Below are 19,077 nucleotides of genomic sequence, written 5' to 3'. Positions count from 1 at the left end.
CCTTTCTTTCTTTCTTTCTTTCTTTCTTTCTTTCTTTCTTTCTTCTTATAGACCTAGAGGCTCACAAATATCTTGCATTCTTTTTAAGTAGTTGCAAAATTCTCATTTGTATTTTATGACTTTTCTCCCAGCTGTTGGGAGGTCCCTCTCCTATATTGCCCCAAAGACATGCAAAGTTGCAAATGCATATTTTGAGTCAGGATAAATATTCAGCCTCTTTCTTTTTCTAGTGGGAGTGCCTTAATTAATGTTCAGAGTTCTGCCCATTGTGCTGGCAACCCTGGAAGAAGCCTGCTTGTCATTCACCAAGCTGCTAGAAAAGACATTTTAATGCCTCTTCACAGTCATGGGTCAGATACTTTTTTTTTTTTTTTATCTGAGAGGGAAGAGGAAAAAGAAAGGATAACTATGGGATGATTTCACCCATTAATGGAATATAAAGCGTTGGAATATGAGCACCAGGTGGTGGTGCACGTTGTTAAGCACACACATTACAGTGTGTAAGGACTGAGGTTCTAGCCCCTGACCCCCACCTGCAGGGGGAAAGCTTCATGAGTGGTGAAGCAGGCTTCAGGTGACTCTGTCTCTTTCCCTCTCTACCTCCTCCTCCCCTCTCAATTTCTCTCTGTCTCTATCTAATAATCAATCAATAAAAATATAATTACAAATTTAAAAAAATAATTAAAATATACGAACTTGGAAAAAGAAGGAAAAGATATAGTCAGCTCCTAATTACAGTCTTGGATAAACTATGGTGGTTACCATTTGGGGGTGTGGTGGGGACACATACATACACACAACTTTGGTGGTGAGGCTGTTGTGGAACTATACCCCTATTATCTTATAATCTTAGTTAAGATAATAAAAGAAAAATCATCAGCAGACAAAAAAAAAAAACCCACAGAAATTAAAAAGAAAAGTTCAAGTACCCCAGTTGTTAGGACTGGAGGTCTTTATGTCAAGTGAACACTGTGTGGGACTGGAGAAAGGGATCCGCTTACCTTCTAGCAGGTCTCTGGCCAGACCAGGTTCTGCCCCCGTGGACCGAACAAAGTCTGACAGGACTGCGTCCATATCAAGCGTCATAGGATCATGTAGGAGGGCTGCCCAGCACTCAGCCGAGGTGGGGTTGGGGAGCAGACTAGAAACCATCCATCTGCAGGACAGAAGAGAGAAACAGCTCACCACTGGAAAGGCAGTGACGAGAGAGAGACACAGCTTTGAGCTGGTTGGGGTTGCCTGTTTGACTGTGTGCTCACAGCATTGGATTAGCAAAGTCAAATCGGGACTGGGCCGCGGTGCACCAGTTTAAACTCAGGACTGGGCTGCGGTGCACCAGGTTAAGTGCACATGCTATATCATGTGCAAAGACCCCGGTTCGAGCGCCCACTCCCCACCTGCAGGGGGGATGCTTCACAAGCAGTGAAGCAGGTCTGCAGGTGTTTCTCTTTCTCTCTCCCTTTCTATCTCCCTTCTTCCTCTCACTTTCTCTTTGTCCTATCAAATAAAGAGGCCAAAAAAAAAAAAGACAAAAAAAAAAAAAAAAGCTGGGAGTGGTGGATTTGTACTGAAGGCACCAAGCCCCAGTGAAAACCCTGGTGGAAAAAAAAAAAGAAATTCAAACCCAAGCATTATCCTTCTGACTATACCACACCACAGAAGGTGCCCCAGCCAACTCTACTGCTTCCAAATTGACATTTTGTCAATTAGATTTTCACTAATTGAAAAGACAGACAAAATTATCATTTTTTAAAATGCAACACTTGAGTTCACTTAGATTATTTTGCAGTCACTTGATTCTTGATTTCTTTCCCTCTCTCTTCCCTCCCCCCCTCCCTTCCTTCATTCCTTCCGTCCTTCCTTCCTTCTACCACCCGGGTTATTGCTGGGGCTTGGTGCCTGCCTGACTCTATCAGACTCAGCGGCCATTTTTTCTTTTTCACTTATTAATTAATTTTTTCTTATTGCCTCCAGTTACTGGGGCTCAGTGTCAGCACTACAAATCCACTGCTTCTGGTGGTGGCCTTTCTTTCTTTTTTTTTTTTTTCATTCAATAGGACAGAGAGAAATTGAGAGGGGCGGGGGAGATAAAGAGAGGGAGAGAAAGATAAACACCTGCAGACCTGCTTCAGTGCTTGTGAAACATCCCTGCTGCAGGTGGGGAGCCAGGGCTTGAACCAGGGTCCTTGCAAGTATCCTTGTGCACAGTACCATTTATGCTTAACCAGGTAAGCCAACGCTTGGCCCCCTCTTTTTTTCCTTCTTATTCATAGAAGATAAGAGATACAGTGGGAAAGACAGAGAGAAGGAAATACACCTGAAGCCCAGCTCCACTGCTTATGAAGCTTCCCCCGCTGTAGGTGGGCACTGGAGACTTGAACTTTCTGCATGGCAACATGTGTGCTCTCCTGGGCTGAGCCACCACCTGGCCCCATCACTCAATTTGCAGTCTTCTTCCCAGCCAGACCAGATGTATAATACTTTCACAGTGGACTATGTTCCTTCTATGTTCCAGTGATGAGCTGGGGAGATAGCATTGTGGCTATGCAAATAACTTTCATGTTCTAGAGCGATCCCTAGATCGATCCCCAGCTCCACCATAAGCCAGAGCTGAGCAGTGCTTTGGTGAAAGGTAAACACAACCCTCTAAAAGAACAAACAAACAAAAACAAAAACTAAGGCTGGGCAATTGTGTACCTAGTAGAGAGCACATATATAATTATAATGCACAAGGATCCAGGTTCAAGCCCTCAGTCCCCACGTGAAGGGAAAGCTTTATGAGCAGTGAAGCAGGTCTGCAGGTATCTCTCTTGTTCTCTCTTTCTCTTTCCCCTCTCAGTTTCTGTCTCTAAAAATGACTAAATAAAATAAGATATAAAAATTAAGAAAATCAAAATCAAACCAAAATCCAAACCAATGATTCCTTATGAGTGAGCCAAGCCCGGTGCTTCTGCTTTCAGGTCTTACTTGGCTCTCAGGAGAGCCTCCACGCCAACCCAGAGTCTTCCAGGTGTACCCACCACGCTGAAGGGGACCTCTTAGCTCTCTGCCACCCCTCCAAGAAATGCCACAGACACAGGACTCATGGTTTCTTTGGCCAAATCATCTCTGCTTGATCCTGTGGGTCTGACCACAAGCAGAGGTGGCCATTTTGGAGGGAAAGCAATCAGCATGTGGCCAGCGCTGGGCTGCTGGTGGCCATCCTGCCATGGCTAAGGTAGTGCAAATGCAGTTTTAAGCGTATTGATTTATTTTATATGATAGGACAGAGAGAAATAGCGAGGGAATGGGGAGAGACAGAGAGAGAGGGAAGTAGGGAGAGAGAAAGAGAGAGACCTGCAGCACTGTTTCTTCAATCATGACATTTTCCTCCCTGTAGATGGGGTCTGGGGGCTTGAACCCAGTTTCCTGCACACTGTAACTCCTGCATGTAACCAGGTTGTGTGCGCATGATTTTTTTTTTTTGTTACAGCACTGGAGCTTCAGACTACAAGTGAATTATTTTGCCAACCCCACCATATATTTGTTAAGTGCCTCCTACACAGCAGCTATTGTACTCAATCTTGAAGAAAGAGAAAACAGAGATTCTCTTTCTCTTTATTTTTTTTTAAATTATCTTTATTTCTTGGATAGAGGCAGCCAGAAATCCAGAGGGTAGGGGAAGATAGAGAGGGAAAGAGAGATACCTGCAACACTCACAAAGATTTTCCCCTGGAAAGCTATCAGGGAAGGGGGTGGGATATGGAGATTGGGTGGTGGGAATTGTGTGGAATTGTACCCCTCCTACCCTATGGTTTTGTTAATTAATCCTTTCTTAAATAAAAAATAAAAAAAAAAGAAAGAGCAAAAAAAAAAAAGATTTTCCCCTGGCAGGTGGAGACTGGGGGCTTGAACTTGGGTCCTTGAGCATTTTAACATGGGCACTTAACCAGGCGCGCCACCACCCAGCCCCTGCAAATGAATTTTTGTGTTCACATTCACTGGTGAAAAGCGGTCATCAAATTCTGGCCCGTGGACCATGCATGCTGCATCATTAACGGGTTTTTCTAAAGTGAAACCACCCCTGAACACAACTGCAGGCTGGCTTTTATGTGTCGTCTGTAGCTGCTTCTGCACATGGCTGAGCTGAACAGTCAAAACAGAAATCATCAGACTTATTAAATCCCACTTTTACAAAAACTATCTGGACCTTTCCAGAAGGTGTGCTGAGCCCAGCACTGGCAGAGGAGAACTGTCCAGCAGCGAGCATGTAACTGGCGTTTCACGCTGTGGGTGAGTTCAACCCCACGCTGCTGTGGACTGTCTGCTGTCTGTTTTGAGCTAATTGCTGGGCTAGGGGTTTAGGATCTGAGATGACCGCTGGTTCGCTGGCCCATTCTCTGACTATCTGACCCCTCTGAGGAGCTGTGACCTGCTGTGGCTTCTCTCTGGGCCCAACTGTGCACCTATGAGAAGGGAGCAATGAGCCCCTGCCAGATGACAGGGCCAGAGAGAGAGGCCTGGGGCCTCAGAGACATTCACTGTCATCGTTGTCACCCTACTGCCTTGTACACAATGGGGCTTTCAGTTGGTGGGGTGAGAAAAGCAGAAAAGTGACTGACCTGATGTATGTGGGACCAATTAGGAGACGGTTTCTTCCTCCTCTTCTCCACGTGCTGGGGCCTCTGCCCAGACGGTCTTCGTGTGTCACTTCCACCTGGTAGACAAAGTGGGGAACAAGAGTTTGTTACTTGATGGACCCTTAGACAGTGTGGCTGGGCATGTGGAGAGACTGTGCAGGCAAGGCCAAGTGTCCGGGGCCAAAAGGCTGCCTCTCTGGGGCCTCTGGGCATCTGAGGCCACTGATACCCATGTCAGGGGGCTCCTGTAAGGGAGACTATGACAATTTTCTCATGTTAGCAGACACATCTCTCTTTCTTTCTCTCTTTCTTTCCTTCTTCCTTGAGATGAAATTTACACACTATACAATTCTCCCATTGTCAGTGTATAATCCAGTGGTTTAGAGGCACCCCTTGCCCTCTTGTCCCCAGGTTGGGGTGTGGTCTATAGTCCCTAGGTTGAGAGGTGGTCTGCAGGTTTGGTCTCCTGCACTGTCTTCCTTAGACCTTAGCCCACGGTCTGGGACCTGGCTTGGAATCATAAAGGTATATATGCCCATTGCCTGGCAGGTTGGTGGTGGGGGTTGGGGGCATTCTTCCCAATACCAAAAGAAGGTTTTTAAAATTTATTCTTATTAGTGATTTTATAGTGAGTTGTAAAGTTCTAAGATAATAGCGGTATAATTCCACACCACTCCTACCATTCTGTTCCCCACCCCCATAGTTCTCCCAAGGTCATAGTTATGGGTTGACTATATATAATTTTTTCCTTCTTCTTTCCAAGTTAATGTATTTCAATTCTCTAAATTTTACTTATGAGTAAAATCACCCCATAGCTGTCCTTCCTTTGCCCTCTGTCTTCTCAGATTAGAGAAACAGCACCTGATTTCCTCAGGTCCTCTCCAGAATCTCTTCCCTTTCAGTGATGGTGCAAAAACAAAGCTTCCTTGTCACAGAAGTCTGAGAGAGTGGCTTTCATTGCTCATTCAAGCAACAAGCATGTGCAGAGCTGCTGTTCTTCTTGAGCTGCTGTTGTGGGGACTGAGACCTAAATACCAGTAACGATAAACTCCTGGGGGCCCCCTTCCCCCAACCTCCAGAAACTCACTGGCAGACAGAGAGAGGAGAAAGAGGTGTGGACAGCTGGATTTGGATACTGGAATTGATGGGGGCAGAGAGAGCAAAACTGCAGAAGAGAGGTCCAGGAAAAAGAGGGAAGTTGCACTAGGATCTGCTTTCCTTTAACACCTGTTTCAATGGTGCCGAAATCAAGCACACCTATATTGTACTTGTCAGTCAGTATCACTGCCAGAGGTTGGGAGGTGATGAGTCAGGTGGCTGGTGACAGAGTTTGGGAGCTGGAAGCACAGGCTATATGTATGAGCTCTGGGGACAGATGGAGGGTGACCATGGGGACCAGTGACACAGGCTGTGCTGTACCCTCAGAGCAGCACGGCTGCTGACAGATGCCATGAGCTGAAAAGTGCAGAACATCTGTCTGTGAGCTCACCTCCTATTTTATTTTATTTTATTTATTAGATAATTTATTTATTAAAAATATTTATTCATTTTTATTTGGCTAGACAGGGATTAACTGAGGGGAAGGGAAAATAGAAAGAGAGTGAGAGAAAGGGAGAGAAGAGAGAAACATATAGCAATGCTATACTGCTTGTGAAGCTTCCCCCTTGCAGGTGGGGACTAGGGGCTTGAACCTTGTTGGTCTTTGCTCATGGTAATGTGTGTGCTCAACCAGGTGTTCTATCAGTCGGCCCCTTAGTGTATTTATTTTAATGAGAGAGATCCAGGGAGAAAGAGCGAGAGAAAGTGGGCGAGAAAGACAGAGGCCAGAGCACTACTCAGCTCTGGCTTCTGGTGGTGCTGGTGACTGAACCAGGGACCTCAGAGCCTCAGGCATGAAAGTCTTTTTGCAGAAACTTTAATCTATCTTTCCCAGACCTATTTATTTACTTTTTAAAGATATATACAGAACTGAAGATAGAGAGGGAAGAGACCACAGTACCAAAGCTTCCTTCAGTTCAGTGGAGGCCAGGCTTGAACCTTTGTCACACACATGGCAAAGCAATGCACTTATCCAAGCGAGCTATTTCCCTAGTCTACAGGAGGCTGTTTTATTCTCTCTTCTACTTTCCCCAAATCACAGGGCCATGAGTGGGGGGAGGGGTGAGTATGCCAGGCACTGGCTGCAGGTGCAAATTTATGAGGCTGCGAAAGTCTCAGCAATCAAGAGAAACGACATCTTACTAGCAGGTGGAGTTTAAGAAAAAAGCAACAGAAGGGGAAAATAGGGTGAAATTTGGATTGGGTGTGGTGCAAAGGACTCTGGAGGAGGAGTAGAAGGGGATCAAGAAGCTTTGGAAACCCAGTGAATGATGGTGGAGGGGGACTTGAGTTGGTGGTGGGAGTGGTGTGCAGATGTCTATCACAGGGAGATAAGAAATTGTACTCAGGTGTCAACAACTGTCCTGGGGACTGAACCTGCGACCTTTAAGCCTCAGGCATAGAAGACTCTTTGGATAACCACTATGCTATCTCCCCAACACTGTTAACAATTGTCCTAGAGGTCATTGTTTCCCTCAATAAAAATGACTTGGAAAAAAACTATTCTGTATTAAAAAAATTCTCTATAAAGAGAGTAACGTCATTTTGTTGTTGTTATCTCTGGAGCTTCACAGCTCCAGGGTGACATTTTATTTTATTTTCAAGAGCATTATATTTATACTACCACATCATTCTTTGACTTTTCTCAGTGGCTTGTCATATGCTAAGAGTTGTTCTAATGAATTGAACAAAAAAAGGTAGTGACAAATAGGAGACTGTGGACTAATATTGTGGTATGGGAAATTCCTGGTTAGAAGTTTTTTTTTTTAATTGGGGGGGATTAATGGTTTACAGTAAATACAGTTGTTGGCATATGCGTGAAATTTCTCAGTTTTCTGCAAAAACACTCTTACCCCAAGCCCCAGTCCTCCTCCACCATCATGCATCAGGACCTGAATGCCCTTCCTTCCCCAGGCTGACTTTTTTAAACACAGAAACAGAGAGAGGAAAGGAAAGAAAACACAGCATGGAAGCTTCCTTCAGTGCAGTGGGACACAGGCAGGGACCTGGATCAGAGAAGCGCACTCTCCAGTGAGCTATTTTGCCAGTCTGAAAAGGATCAACGTTTTCGATGAAGGCAGACCCAGCCTCATGGAGCTCAGGCTCTGTGTGGCGGGCAGGTGCTGACATGTACCTAGAGTCTGCCACCCGAGCCTGCTCTCTCTCTCTCTCTCTTTCTCTCTCTCTCTCTCCAAAGACAGAACCATGGTCCTATGGTCACTGGCTAACAAACATTCCTGAATGTCATTCCCAGCTATTCAATGGACAGCCATCAGGTTGCTAATAACTACAGAAAGCAATACATTGATATGTTTGGAATATCCCAGTTTATTTGAACCAGGATGCAGATAGAGCCCTTGTACTGTCACTGGTTAATATGCCTTTCAAAAAAAATGATTTTTCCCCCCCAGGCCTGGCAGCGGTGTACCTGGTTGAGCATATATGTTACAATGCTCAAGGATCCAGGTTCAAGACCCTAGTCCCCATCTTCAGGGGGAAAGCTTCACAAGTGGTAAAGTAGCGCTGCAGGTCTCTCTCCCCCTTCCTCTCAATTTCTGTCTCTATGCAATAAGTACATAAATAAATAAATAAAATATAAATAGTATTTTTTCTGCAGCACTGGGAAATGATCTCAGGGTTTTGTGTATGCATGATGTCATGGAATGGCCATCTCACACCAATTTTGTCTCATTATGTGGGGGAGAGGCAGAGACAGACAGACAGATGGTGGAGAGAGATCCCAATACTGCTGTTAGTCACGGGGATTCCTTGGTGTTAGGGTTCCAACCCGGGGCCTGGCACAGAGTTAGGGGCACACTCTGTCAGCTGAGCTGTCTCCCGGCCCTATTTCATCCATTTTTTTAATGAGAAAGTGAGACAGAGAACATAATGCACTGTTCTACCACTCAGGAATTCCATTCATTTTTGTCTAGGTTGCTCCCACGAGAGGCTAGGGTGGAACTCAGGGGCATCACACATGCAAAAACTATTGGGAACAGGTCCCAAAAGGACCCAAGAAATCATTACGGCTTTGATGTCTTCCATTGAGATGTGCAGTTATGAAAGGCTGTGAGCTGTCAACTCCACCCTAGTTCTAATGACTTGAAGCAAGGCACTGCATGTTGTTTTGTCTCAGAAAGAAAGGTCTGAAGCAGGGTGGAGGAGACAGCATAATGGTTATGCAAACAGACTCTCATGCCTGAGGCTCCTAAGTCCCAGGTTCAATCCCCCGCACCACCATAAGCCTGAGCTGAGCAGTGCTCTGGTGTTTCTCTCTCTCTCTCTGCATCTCTCAAAAATAAAATTAATTAAAAAATTAAGAAAGGTCTGAAGCAAAAGCTTCCTATAGACAAGAGTCTGATCTAAATCCTTCCAATCCTAACCCTGCCTCGCAGAGCAAAGGGTTATGACAGTTAAGATGGACATAAATATGAAAGTATGACACAGTGCTATGTGGAAGAACCCAGGTTCAAGCCCCTGCTCCCCACATGCAGAGGGGATGTGTTTCATGAGCAGAGAAACAGGTCTGCAGATAGCACTCTCTCCTTTTTCTTTCTTTTTTTTTTGCCTCCAGGGTTATTGTTGGGGTGCGGTGCCTGCACTATGAATCCACTGCTCCTGGAGGTCATTTTTTCTGATTTTGTTGCCCTTGTGGTCGTTATTGTTGCCATTGATGTTGTCATTGTTGGGTAGGACAGAGAGAAATTGAGAGAAGAGGGGAGACAGAAAGGGGGAGAGAAAGAGAGACACTGGCAGACCTGCTTCGCCACTTGTGAAATGACCCCCCTGCAGGTGGGGAGCCAGGGACTCAAACCGGGATCCTTACACCGGTCCTTGTGCTTTGTGCCACCTGTGCGCTTAACCTGCTGCACCACCACCTGATCCCCCAGGTATCTCTCTATCTCCCTCTCTATCTCCCCCTGTCCTTTCAATTTCTCTCTGTCTTATCCAATAAAATAGAAAGGGGAAGGGGCCGGGTGGTAGTGCACCTGGTTGAGTACACATGTTCCAATGTGCAAGGAACCTGGGTTCAAGCCCCCAGTCTCCACCTGCAGGAGGAAAAGCTTTGAAAGTGGTGAAGCAGTGCTGCAGATCTCTCTCTCTCTCCCACTCTACCTCCCCCTTCCCTCTCGAGTTCTGGCTGTCTCTATTCAATAAAGATAATAAAAATAAAAAAAATAGAAAGGGGGAAAAAGGGAAAAAAAATGACCGCTGGGAGTGGTAGATTTGTAGTGCTGGTACTAAGCCCCAGTGATAACCCTGGTGACAGAAAAAAAAAAAAAGAAGAAGGAAGTATGATGTAATGTCTGTACAGGAGTGTTCCGGGGGTACAGGGTGAAAGCCATGTATCACACACTCCATGGAAGTCACAATCAGCATACCTACCTTGAATTGTTTGTTCTTGCTTTCTATGATGTAATTGTACTAAGTGCCAATTAAAAAAAAAAAAAGAGCCCAAGGTTTTAGACTGGGGCTGCATCCTGGGACTCCCTGTCTGTGGGGAAAACTTTCTGAGCTGCAGTCACTCTGGGCACAGTTGCTTACTATGTGATGTGATGTGTGAGTTTTGTAAGTGCTAGGCTTGCATCCTCTTTTTTTTTTAAACCAGAGCAATGATCAGCTCTGGCTTTTGATGGTGTGGGGGGATTGAAACCTGGAACTTCAGAGGCTCAGGCATGAAAGTCTCTCTCTCTCTCTCTGCATAACCATTATGCCATCTACCTCACCCCCATCTTTTTCTCCTCCTTCTTCTTCTTCTTCTTCTTCTTCTTCTTCTTCTTCTTCTTCTTCTTCTTCTTCTTCTTCTTCTTCTTCTTCTTCTTCTTCTTCTCCTCCTCCTCCTCCTCCTCCTCCTCCTCCTCCTCCTCCTCCTCCTCCTCCTCCTCCTCCTTCTTCTTCAGTTTTCTGAAAAATTGTGGTCATTTTTCTCATAGATATTTCTACCATCTGGCATTGGCTGACTGCTTTAGTGCTACCAGGTGTTCAGCGCTTCTCTGTCCATTGTGTCTTCCTCTGAATTGGCTCTTGGAGGGGAAGCCTTAATCAAACTCAGGCAAAACCACATTGCAGGTGGTGCTGTCTCCCACCGGCACCGGGCAGATAAAGTCTGTGTGCCTTTGCTCGAGGAGGTAGCAGCCTCCTGGGATGGCTGCCCAAACCCAGCAATCTACTCAAGACTGCACCTGCTGACAGTTCATTCATTCTTTCCTTCTTCACTCCTTAGCTTCTTTACTTCAAGGGAAACTTCCATTTCCTACTATTTGGCTTACCCAGTGGTAGGCTTCCAATTGGAACAGCAAGCAAGCTGGTTAGTTTTCTGCTTGTCAACTTGTTGTTTAATTGGATGAGTTATTAATTGTGTGTTAGCTTCCACCACTGGCAATCAATTAATCTAATTTACTTTTAGGCATCGTCTTGTACATGTGGATCTAAACACATTGGATGTATCTGAATCATCCTGTAGAGACCGCAATGCTCACCTTCACTGCCACTCAAGATGTCCCAGTTTTGGCCAGCGGGAGCCTTCTGAGTTGGCTCTTGAGTCCTGAGTCATCAATTACGTCCTTGTTCTCCATCAGGAATGACAAACTGTTTCTGGTCCATCTTGTCCATTTCTGGCCTCAGACCTAGATGCAGGTATTTCTCCCAGGGGATCATGGATTTTTTTTTTTTGGGAGGGTGGCGGGGTGTGAATGGTTACTTCAGACTACACTCTGGGTGCTTGATGCACTCATTGTTTGTGAGATAGTCACTGTTCAAGAGACTGTTTAGTGGACAGAACCAGGACATAAGTCTGCTTTGTTTGTTGTTTGAAGACAAAATATATTTTAAATTCGCTCTAGTCATTTCTGATCTGAACTGAGAATGCCAGTGTTTTTATTTACTTTACATATTTTTTAAACTTTATTTTTTGATTTATTTATTGGATAGAGATAGCAAGAAATTGAGAGGGAGGGGAGACATACACACACACACACACACACACACAGAGCTAGAGAAACACCAACAGCACTGCTTCACCACTCTCCCGCAGGTGGGGACTAGGGGATTCAATCCAGGTCCTTGCACACTGTAATGTGTGCACTCAATCAGGTGTATTTTTATTTAACTTCTCCTATTTTGTGTATGAACTCCTCTGTTCTACCCCAACAGAGGTTCTTATTAATGCCAGGAATCAGGGGGCCAGGCAGTGGCGCACCTGTTTAAGCGCACATGTTAGCATGTATCAGGACCCAAGTTTGAGTCCAGGCTTCTCCTCTGCAGGGGGAAAGCTTCACAAGCAGTGAAGCAACACTTCAGGTGCCTCACACTCTCTCTCCCTCCTTCCTCTCTCAAATTATCCCTGTCATATCGAATAAAAAAGTTTAATATCATTATTTTTATTACTGGCTAGAGACAGAGAAAAATTGAGAGAAGGGGAGATAGAGAGGGAGAGAGACAGAGAGACACCTGCAGCCCTGTTCTACCACCTGTGAAGCTTTCCCCCTGCAGGTGGAGAGCAGGGGCTTGAACCCGGGTCCATGTGCATGTTAATGTGTGCACTCAACCAGGTGTACCACTGCCTGTACCCAAAAGTTTTTTTTAAAAAAGGGGAAAAATGGGGACCGGATGGTGGTGCACCTGGTTGAGTGCTGCAGGTGTCTTTTTCTTTCTCTCTCCCTATCACCCCCTTCCCTCTTGATTTCTGGCTGTCTCAATCCAGTAAATAAAGATAACAAAAAATTTAAAAAAGGAAAAATGGCTGTCAGGAGCTGTAGATTCATTGTGTAGGCACTGACCCCCAGTGAGAACCCTGGTGGCAATTAAAAAAATAATACAGGGAGTCGGGCGGTAGTGTTGTGGGTTAAGCGCACATGACGCAAAGCACAAGGGCTAGAGTAAGGATCCTGGCTCGAGCTCCCGGCTCCCCACCTGCAGGAGAGTCGCTTCGCAAGCAGTGAAGCAGGTCTGCAAGTGTCTATCTTTCTCTCCTCCTCTCTGTTTTCCCCTCCTCTTTCCATTTCTCTCTGTCCTATCCAACAACAACAACAGCTATGACAACAATAACAACTCCAACAAGCAACACAGTGGGAAAAATAGCCTCTAGGAGCAGTGGATTCGTAGTGCAGACACTGAGCCCCAGCAATAACCCTGGAGGTAAATAATAATAATAATAATAATAATAATAATAATAATGATGATGATGATGTCAGGAATTATACAATATGTCACAGTTATTCAATTACTTGTACAGTATACACACGAGCCTCAGAATACTAGAAAAACTCAAATGACCACTGGCACTAAATTCCCAGAACAGCTTTAGTTGTATTTACTTAGTGGTAACTTTGATTTTAGGTCACACCTGGGCAGTCTAATAATTGGGAAAATTGTCTACAAGATTCCAAAGCCACATCTCAAAATGTAGGTCCAGGTGACCCTTGAACAATACGGGTTTATACTCGGAGGCTCCACTTAGACATGGATCGGTGACGTTCTCTGACAGATCTGTTCATTTTATCTTGCTTGGGTTTCAAATACATTTGAGAGGAGCTGGACAATGAAAAAAATTCTTCCCATGAGGCTGAATCCTCTCAATCTCTAAATGAAGAAAATGGCCATTGCTTGCTGAACACTATGATGCTGTGACTGCAAAGTGACTCTATGGACAGATGGAGAACGAGTGACAGTACCACCAGGCAGATGGCTTTGTGTTTTGTGACTGGACGCAGAGGGTTCCCATACATAACTACCCTGATCTGAAGGCCACCATTCACTGTTGCTTTACAGAGGCACAAAGTTTACAGAGCTCTTCCAAAGTTCTCAGGTCAAAACATCTGGTGCCTTTGAAACCTGTTACGAGCATAGATATAGGAGAAGTCAAACACCTCCTTAGCTGACAATCTTGCCTTTTAATGCTTTGCTCTTAGTATGGAAAGATGGGATAAAAGACTCTCCTCAAATTTTGGGAATAGCAGTGATAGTATGATGTTCCATGACTCTCTCTCTCTCACCTCCCTCTTTAAGTTTATTAATCATTAAAGCTGATTTACAAAATTACAAGATAACAGTGGTACAGCTCCACACCGTTCGCACCACCAGAGTTCTGTATCCCTAATTCCCTCCACTGGAAGCTACAGCAGTTCTCCTAAGGTTGCAGTTATGGGTTAACTATTATTTCTACAACTGTCTGTCTTTATTTGTATATATTTGCCCGTTTGTTTTCCATGGTCCCATCTTCTCTTCCTTTCCAAGTCACATATACACCTATTACCACATCCAAATGTCCCTCCCTTTTTTTTCTCCTCCCTCTCTGGATCCTGATGGAGTTGGAGTTCAGAGCCATCTGGTCATCTTCCCCCCCCCCCCCGTCATTTCTCCCCTACTGGGAGTATGGATCCAAATTCTTTTTGGGGGTGTAAAAGGTGGAAGGCCTGGCTTCTATAATTACTTCTCTTCTGGATATGGATGTTGGCAGGGTGATCCATCCCTCAAGCCTGTTTCTATCTTTCCCTAGTGGGGTAGGGCTCTGGAAAAGTGAGGTTTCTCTCTCTCTATCCCTCTTATTATTTATTAACTAATGAGAGAGAGGACCAGAGCATCTGTCTAACATATGCAATGCTGGAGATCAAACTTGGAACCTCATGCTTGAGAGTCTAACGCTCTCTCCACTGCACCACCTCCCAGGCCACTGCTCTAGACTTTTCTACTGGGTGCACTGAAATGATCTATTAATGTTAGAAACAGGTTATTTGCCCCAAATAAAGAAGCACAATATGCGAGTTAGGAATTTAATAAGGCAATTTATTATCTTTCTGTACAAAAGGGTGTCCAGACCTACCAAGAATCTAGCAGGTCGGTACATGTCTGGCAGGAAAATCTGCCTAGTTTTTAAAATTCTTAACAGGTTTGAAACTGCCTTGTTCTCCATAGATTGGATATATAGACTCACAATCTTATCACAATTGGCTAAGAGAAGGGGTGGAGAGTTCTTTCAAGGTTAGGGACCTGGTTTAGAGCACAAAATCTTGTGAAGATATGACCTGGGGGTCTGAGAGAAGCAGCTGGGGGGATGTTTATATTAACTACTGGTATCCTCTGGCTGGCAGGCACCAACCAACAGCAGGCACCCAGGAATGAATGGTTCTTTTTTTTTTTTTTAAATTATCTTTATTTATCTTATAGAGACAGCCAGAAATCAAGAGGGAAGGGGGAGACATAGAGGGAGAGAAACAGAGAGAGACACCGGCAGCACTGCTTCACCACTTATAAAACATCCCCCCCCCCGCAGGTGGAGAATGGGGGTTCAAATCTGGGTCTGTATGCATTGGAGCATGTGCACTCAACCAGGTGCACCACAGTCTGGCTCCAAGACTAGTTCCTAGAACCACTCTATTTATTTATTTATTTATTTAATTTTCCCTGTTGTTGCCCTTGTTGTTTTTTATTGCAGAGAGAAATGGAGAGAGGAGGGGAAGACAGAGAGGGAGGAGAGAAAGATAGACACCTGCAGACCTGCTTCACCATCTGTGAAGTAACCCCCTGCAGGTGGTGAGCAGGGGGCTCAAACTGGGATCCTTAAGCTGGTCCTTGCGCTTTGCACCACCTGCGCTTAACCCACTGTGCTACCACCTGACTCCCATAGAACCACTCTTTGAATAAAAAGATCATCTCTTCTCACAGTAATGAGATGCTCAACTCCTTCAGGGCCCTTATTATGAGAGCAGGTATATAGCCATTGGTACACTTGAGGGTTCTTGATCCCCAAAGATTTATAAATTGTTCTTTCCATGCTGGCTCTTGCCTTGAACTACTTGCATTAGAGATGAGATGACTTTTACATAGCGTGGTCAGAGCTGGAAGGCCTCATGCTGAGTGAGGCAAGCCAGAAAGAGAAAGACCAATACTGAATGATCTCACTTACAGGGGGAACTTACGAATGAAGGACAGAAGACCGCACACTGATTTGAAGGGATCTCTGCACCCCCATGTTCCCAGTGGCTTTATTATTCCCAATAGCAAAAACCTGCAAACAAACCAAAATGCCCTTCAACAGATGACTGGATAAAAGTGATGGGACATCTACTCAACAGAGTTTTATGCAGCAATAAAATGGGATGATTTTGTGTCCTCTGGGATAAAGTGGATGGAACTGGAGAAGATGATGCTCAGTGAAGCAAGTAAGGAGGCGATGGACAATGACAGGATGGTTTCACTCAGATGCGGAATATAGACAACTGAATATACGGATGTGAAAAAACCAAGATGTCAACCTATCTTCAAGACTGTGGGAGAACCATTGTGGTGGTTATCTATGGGGGTGGGGACGGAGACAGAGTGTTGGTGACAGGAATGGTAAAAAAAAAAAAAAAGGACAGGGGATTGAGTGGTGACACACATGTTACAATGTGCAAGGACCTGGGTTCAAGACCCCCATCCCTACCTGCAGAGGGTCGGGGGGGAAAGCTCTGTAAGTGGTGAATCAGGGCTGCAGGTGTCTCTTTCTCTCTCTCCTTCTTTATTTTCCCTTGTCTGCTTGATTTCTGGTTGTCTCTCGCCAATAAATGAAGGTAATTAAAATAATTTAATAAATAATAACAATAATAAAATTAAGAAAAAGAATAAAGGACAGTAAGGAAAAATGTAGGGTCAGACTTGGACTGGGTATGGTGTATTGCATCAAAGCAAAAGACTCTGGGGAAGGAGAAAAAGGGACAGGGTGAAGGGACACTTGGGGACACCAGTTAAGGGGAGATGAGAGGTTGTGCTGTTAAATGCTATACTGTAAACCATTAACCCTCCAATTAATAAAGAAATAAAGCTTGGAAGAGAAAAATCGTCACTTATTTTGAAGTTAAGACTTGAACACAGAAGTAAAAATTTAAGGTTGTGGGGAGGAGGAGACAGCGTGACAGTTATTATGCAAAAAGACTTTGATGCGTGAGGCTCTGAAGTCCTAGGTTCAATCTCCTGTATCACTTTACGCTAGAGCTGAGCAGTGCTCTGGATAATAATAATGATGATGATGATAATAATAGTAATAATTAAGGCTACACAACCTGCTTAGATCTGTAGAATACAACCACACCCTTTCAACTGTGTGACATGCCCACATGTTGGAATGATCACCTTCCGAGGGAACGAGGACATCAAAGGCATTCTCTCACCCTCGCCCGCCCGTCTGCAGCAGAGCTGCCCTGCACCATTCCAAGCCTGGAGCCCTGAGATGCTTAGAAAACTCTTTTGTTTGGAAAGACTGACGCTCTATTTCTCCAGGCTCACAAATCTCACTGTGACACCAGCACCAAATACACATCTGGACTAGAGCAATACGCCACCAGAGAACACAGAGATGATCCAAACAACTCACTGAGGACGTTCCTGCTTCTGTTACTGAACTCGATCCCTGCATTCATCTCCCCTTCTGGGAAAATGAACCTTCCTCATCAGGTAAAGAAAGGCCCTAATGGGCTACGTTCTACCATAATGATCAAGTGCCCAGAGCTTCAGGCACGGGGCCTGGGCTGCACTCCTAGACCTGTGTATCTCTCTCTCTCAGCTATGCTGGAGGGCAGGGCTCATATTTCACTTGCTTTCACATCACATCAAGATGAGCTGGAAACAACCAGCTACTAAAATATAAAACCGCTGGGTGAACAACTGAAAATAAAAATGCAAACATTAAACCCAAGTCCCTACTTCATCTTGATGGATAGACATGAAAATATCCAGAACCAAGGGCCAGGTGGTGCTGTCCTGGTTGAGAGTACTATATGCAAGGACCTGGGTTCAAGCCCCTACTCCCCACCTGCAGGGGATGGGCGGGGTTTCACAAGCAGTGAAGCAGGTTTGCAAATCTCTCTCTTTCTCTCTTTAAATTTTTTAAATTATCTTTATTGGACAGAGATAGCCAGAAATCAAGAGGGAAGGGGGAGATAGAGAGGGAGACAGAGACACACCTGCAGGACTGCTTCACCACTTGGAAAGCTTTCCCCCTGCAGGTGGAGACTGGGGGAGTTGAACCTGGGTCCTTGTGCATTGTAACATGTGTGCTCAGCCAGGTGCATCACCACCCAGCACCCCTTTCTCTCTCTCTCTCTCTCTCCCCCCCAACCCTCATCAATTTCTCTCTGTCCTGTCAAATAAAAGAGAGGGAAAAAAAAAAAGAAAGAGAGGCCTGGCGGTGGCACACCTAGTTAAGTGTACACACTAAAATAATCAAGGATCTGGGTTCGAGCCCCCTTCCCTGCCTACAGGGGGGAAGCTTCATGAGTGGTGAAGCAGGGCTGCATGTGTCTCTCTGTTTCTCTCCCTCTACATCTCCTTCTCCTCTCTCAATTTCTCTCTCTATTCAATAATAAATAAATAAAAATATTTTAAAAAAGAAAGAAGGAAAATAAAAGGCTGCCAGGTGTGGTGGACTCATAGTGCTGGCACTGAGACCCAGTGATAACCATGGTGAAATTAAAACAACAACAACAAAAAACAGGGGGTTGGGTGGTGGCACAGCGGGTTAAACACACATGGCGCGAAGTGCAAGGACTGGCGTAAGGATCCTGGTTTGATCCTGGTGGAGAGCCTCTGGCTCTCCACCTGCGGTGTGTGTGGGGGGTCACCAGTGAAGTGTCTGCAGGTGTCTTTCTCTCCTCTGTCTTCCCCTGCTCTCTTGGTTTCTCTCTGCCCTATCCAACAACAGCAATGGCAACTATAACAATAACAACAACAACAAGGGCAACAAGATGGGAAAAATGGCCTCCAGAAGCAATGGATTCATATTGCAGGGACTGAACCCCAGCAATAACCCTGGAGACAACACAAAAACAAAAACAAAAACCCACCCACTTTTCACCTGCTGCAGGGATGTTTCACAAGCAGCAAAGCAGGTCTGCAGGTGTCTATTTTTCTCTTTCCCTCTCTATCTCCCCCTCTGTTCAACCCAACAAACTGGAAGAAATGGCCACAAAGAGCAGTGGATTTTTAGTTCCGGCATCATCCCCAGTGATAATCCTGGAGGAAAAACCAAACAGACAAACAAAAACAACAACAACCTAGACTTCAAATCAGATTGAAATAAATACCATGAGACTGGTTAGATGCAGGTCCATAAACAGGCTAGAAAGGGGACAGCGTGGTCCTGGAGGTGGTGCAGTGGATGAAGCGTTGGACTCTCAAGCATGAGGTCCTGAGTTCAATCCCCAGCAGCACATGTACCAGAGTGATGTCTGGTTCTCTCTCTCTCTCTCTCTCCTTCTATCTTCATGAATAAATAAATAAAATCTTTAAAAAAGAAAAGAAAGGGGACAGCTCATGTGCCTGGGAGAATGAAGAAGGCTACACGTAGGATGAGTGTCTGAAGAGCATTTAGGAAGGCTCAAAAGAG

The 19,077-nt window shown here is 45.0% G+C and overlaps 1 protein-coding gene across 7 annotated transcripts in view; it reads right to left on the bottom strand.

Annotated features, from left to right (window-relative positions):
* OTUD7A (OTU deubiquitinase 7A) overlaps positions 1–19,077 on the bottom strand; it is a 294,139-nt gene that overhangs the window by 103,451 nt on the left and 171,611 nt on the right. For all 7 annotated transcript variants that reach the window (XR_009546568.1, XR_009546569.1, XR_009546572.1 and 4 more), the window contains 2 exons: positions 4,602–4,696; positions 1,002–1,156 (listed from right to left, as the gene is read on the bottom strand). Coding sequence is in view for 1 of the 7 variants with exons in the window: in XM_060179266.1 (XP_060035249.1) it covers positions 1,002–1,152 (151 nt within the window). In the remaining 6 variants the exon portion in view is untranslated. The remainder of the gene's footprint in view (positions 1–1,001; positions 1,157–4,601; positions 4,697–19,077) is intronic.

This window comes from Erinaceus europaeus, chromosome 20 (assembly GCF_950295315.1).
Source record: "Erinaceus europaeus chromosome 20, mEriEur2.1, whole genome shotgun sequence".
NCBI classification, from domain to species: Eukaryota; Metazoa; Chordata; class Mammalia; order Eulipotyphla; family Erinaceidae; genus Erinaceus; species Erinaceus europaeus.
This window is presented reverse-complemented; position numbering and strand designations above follow the sequence as displayed.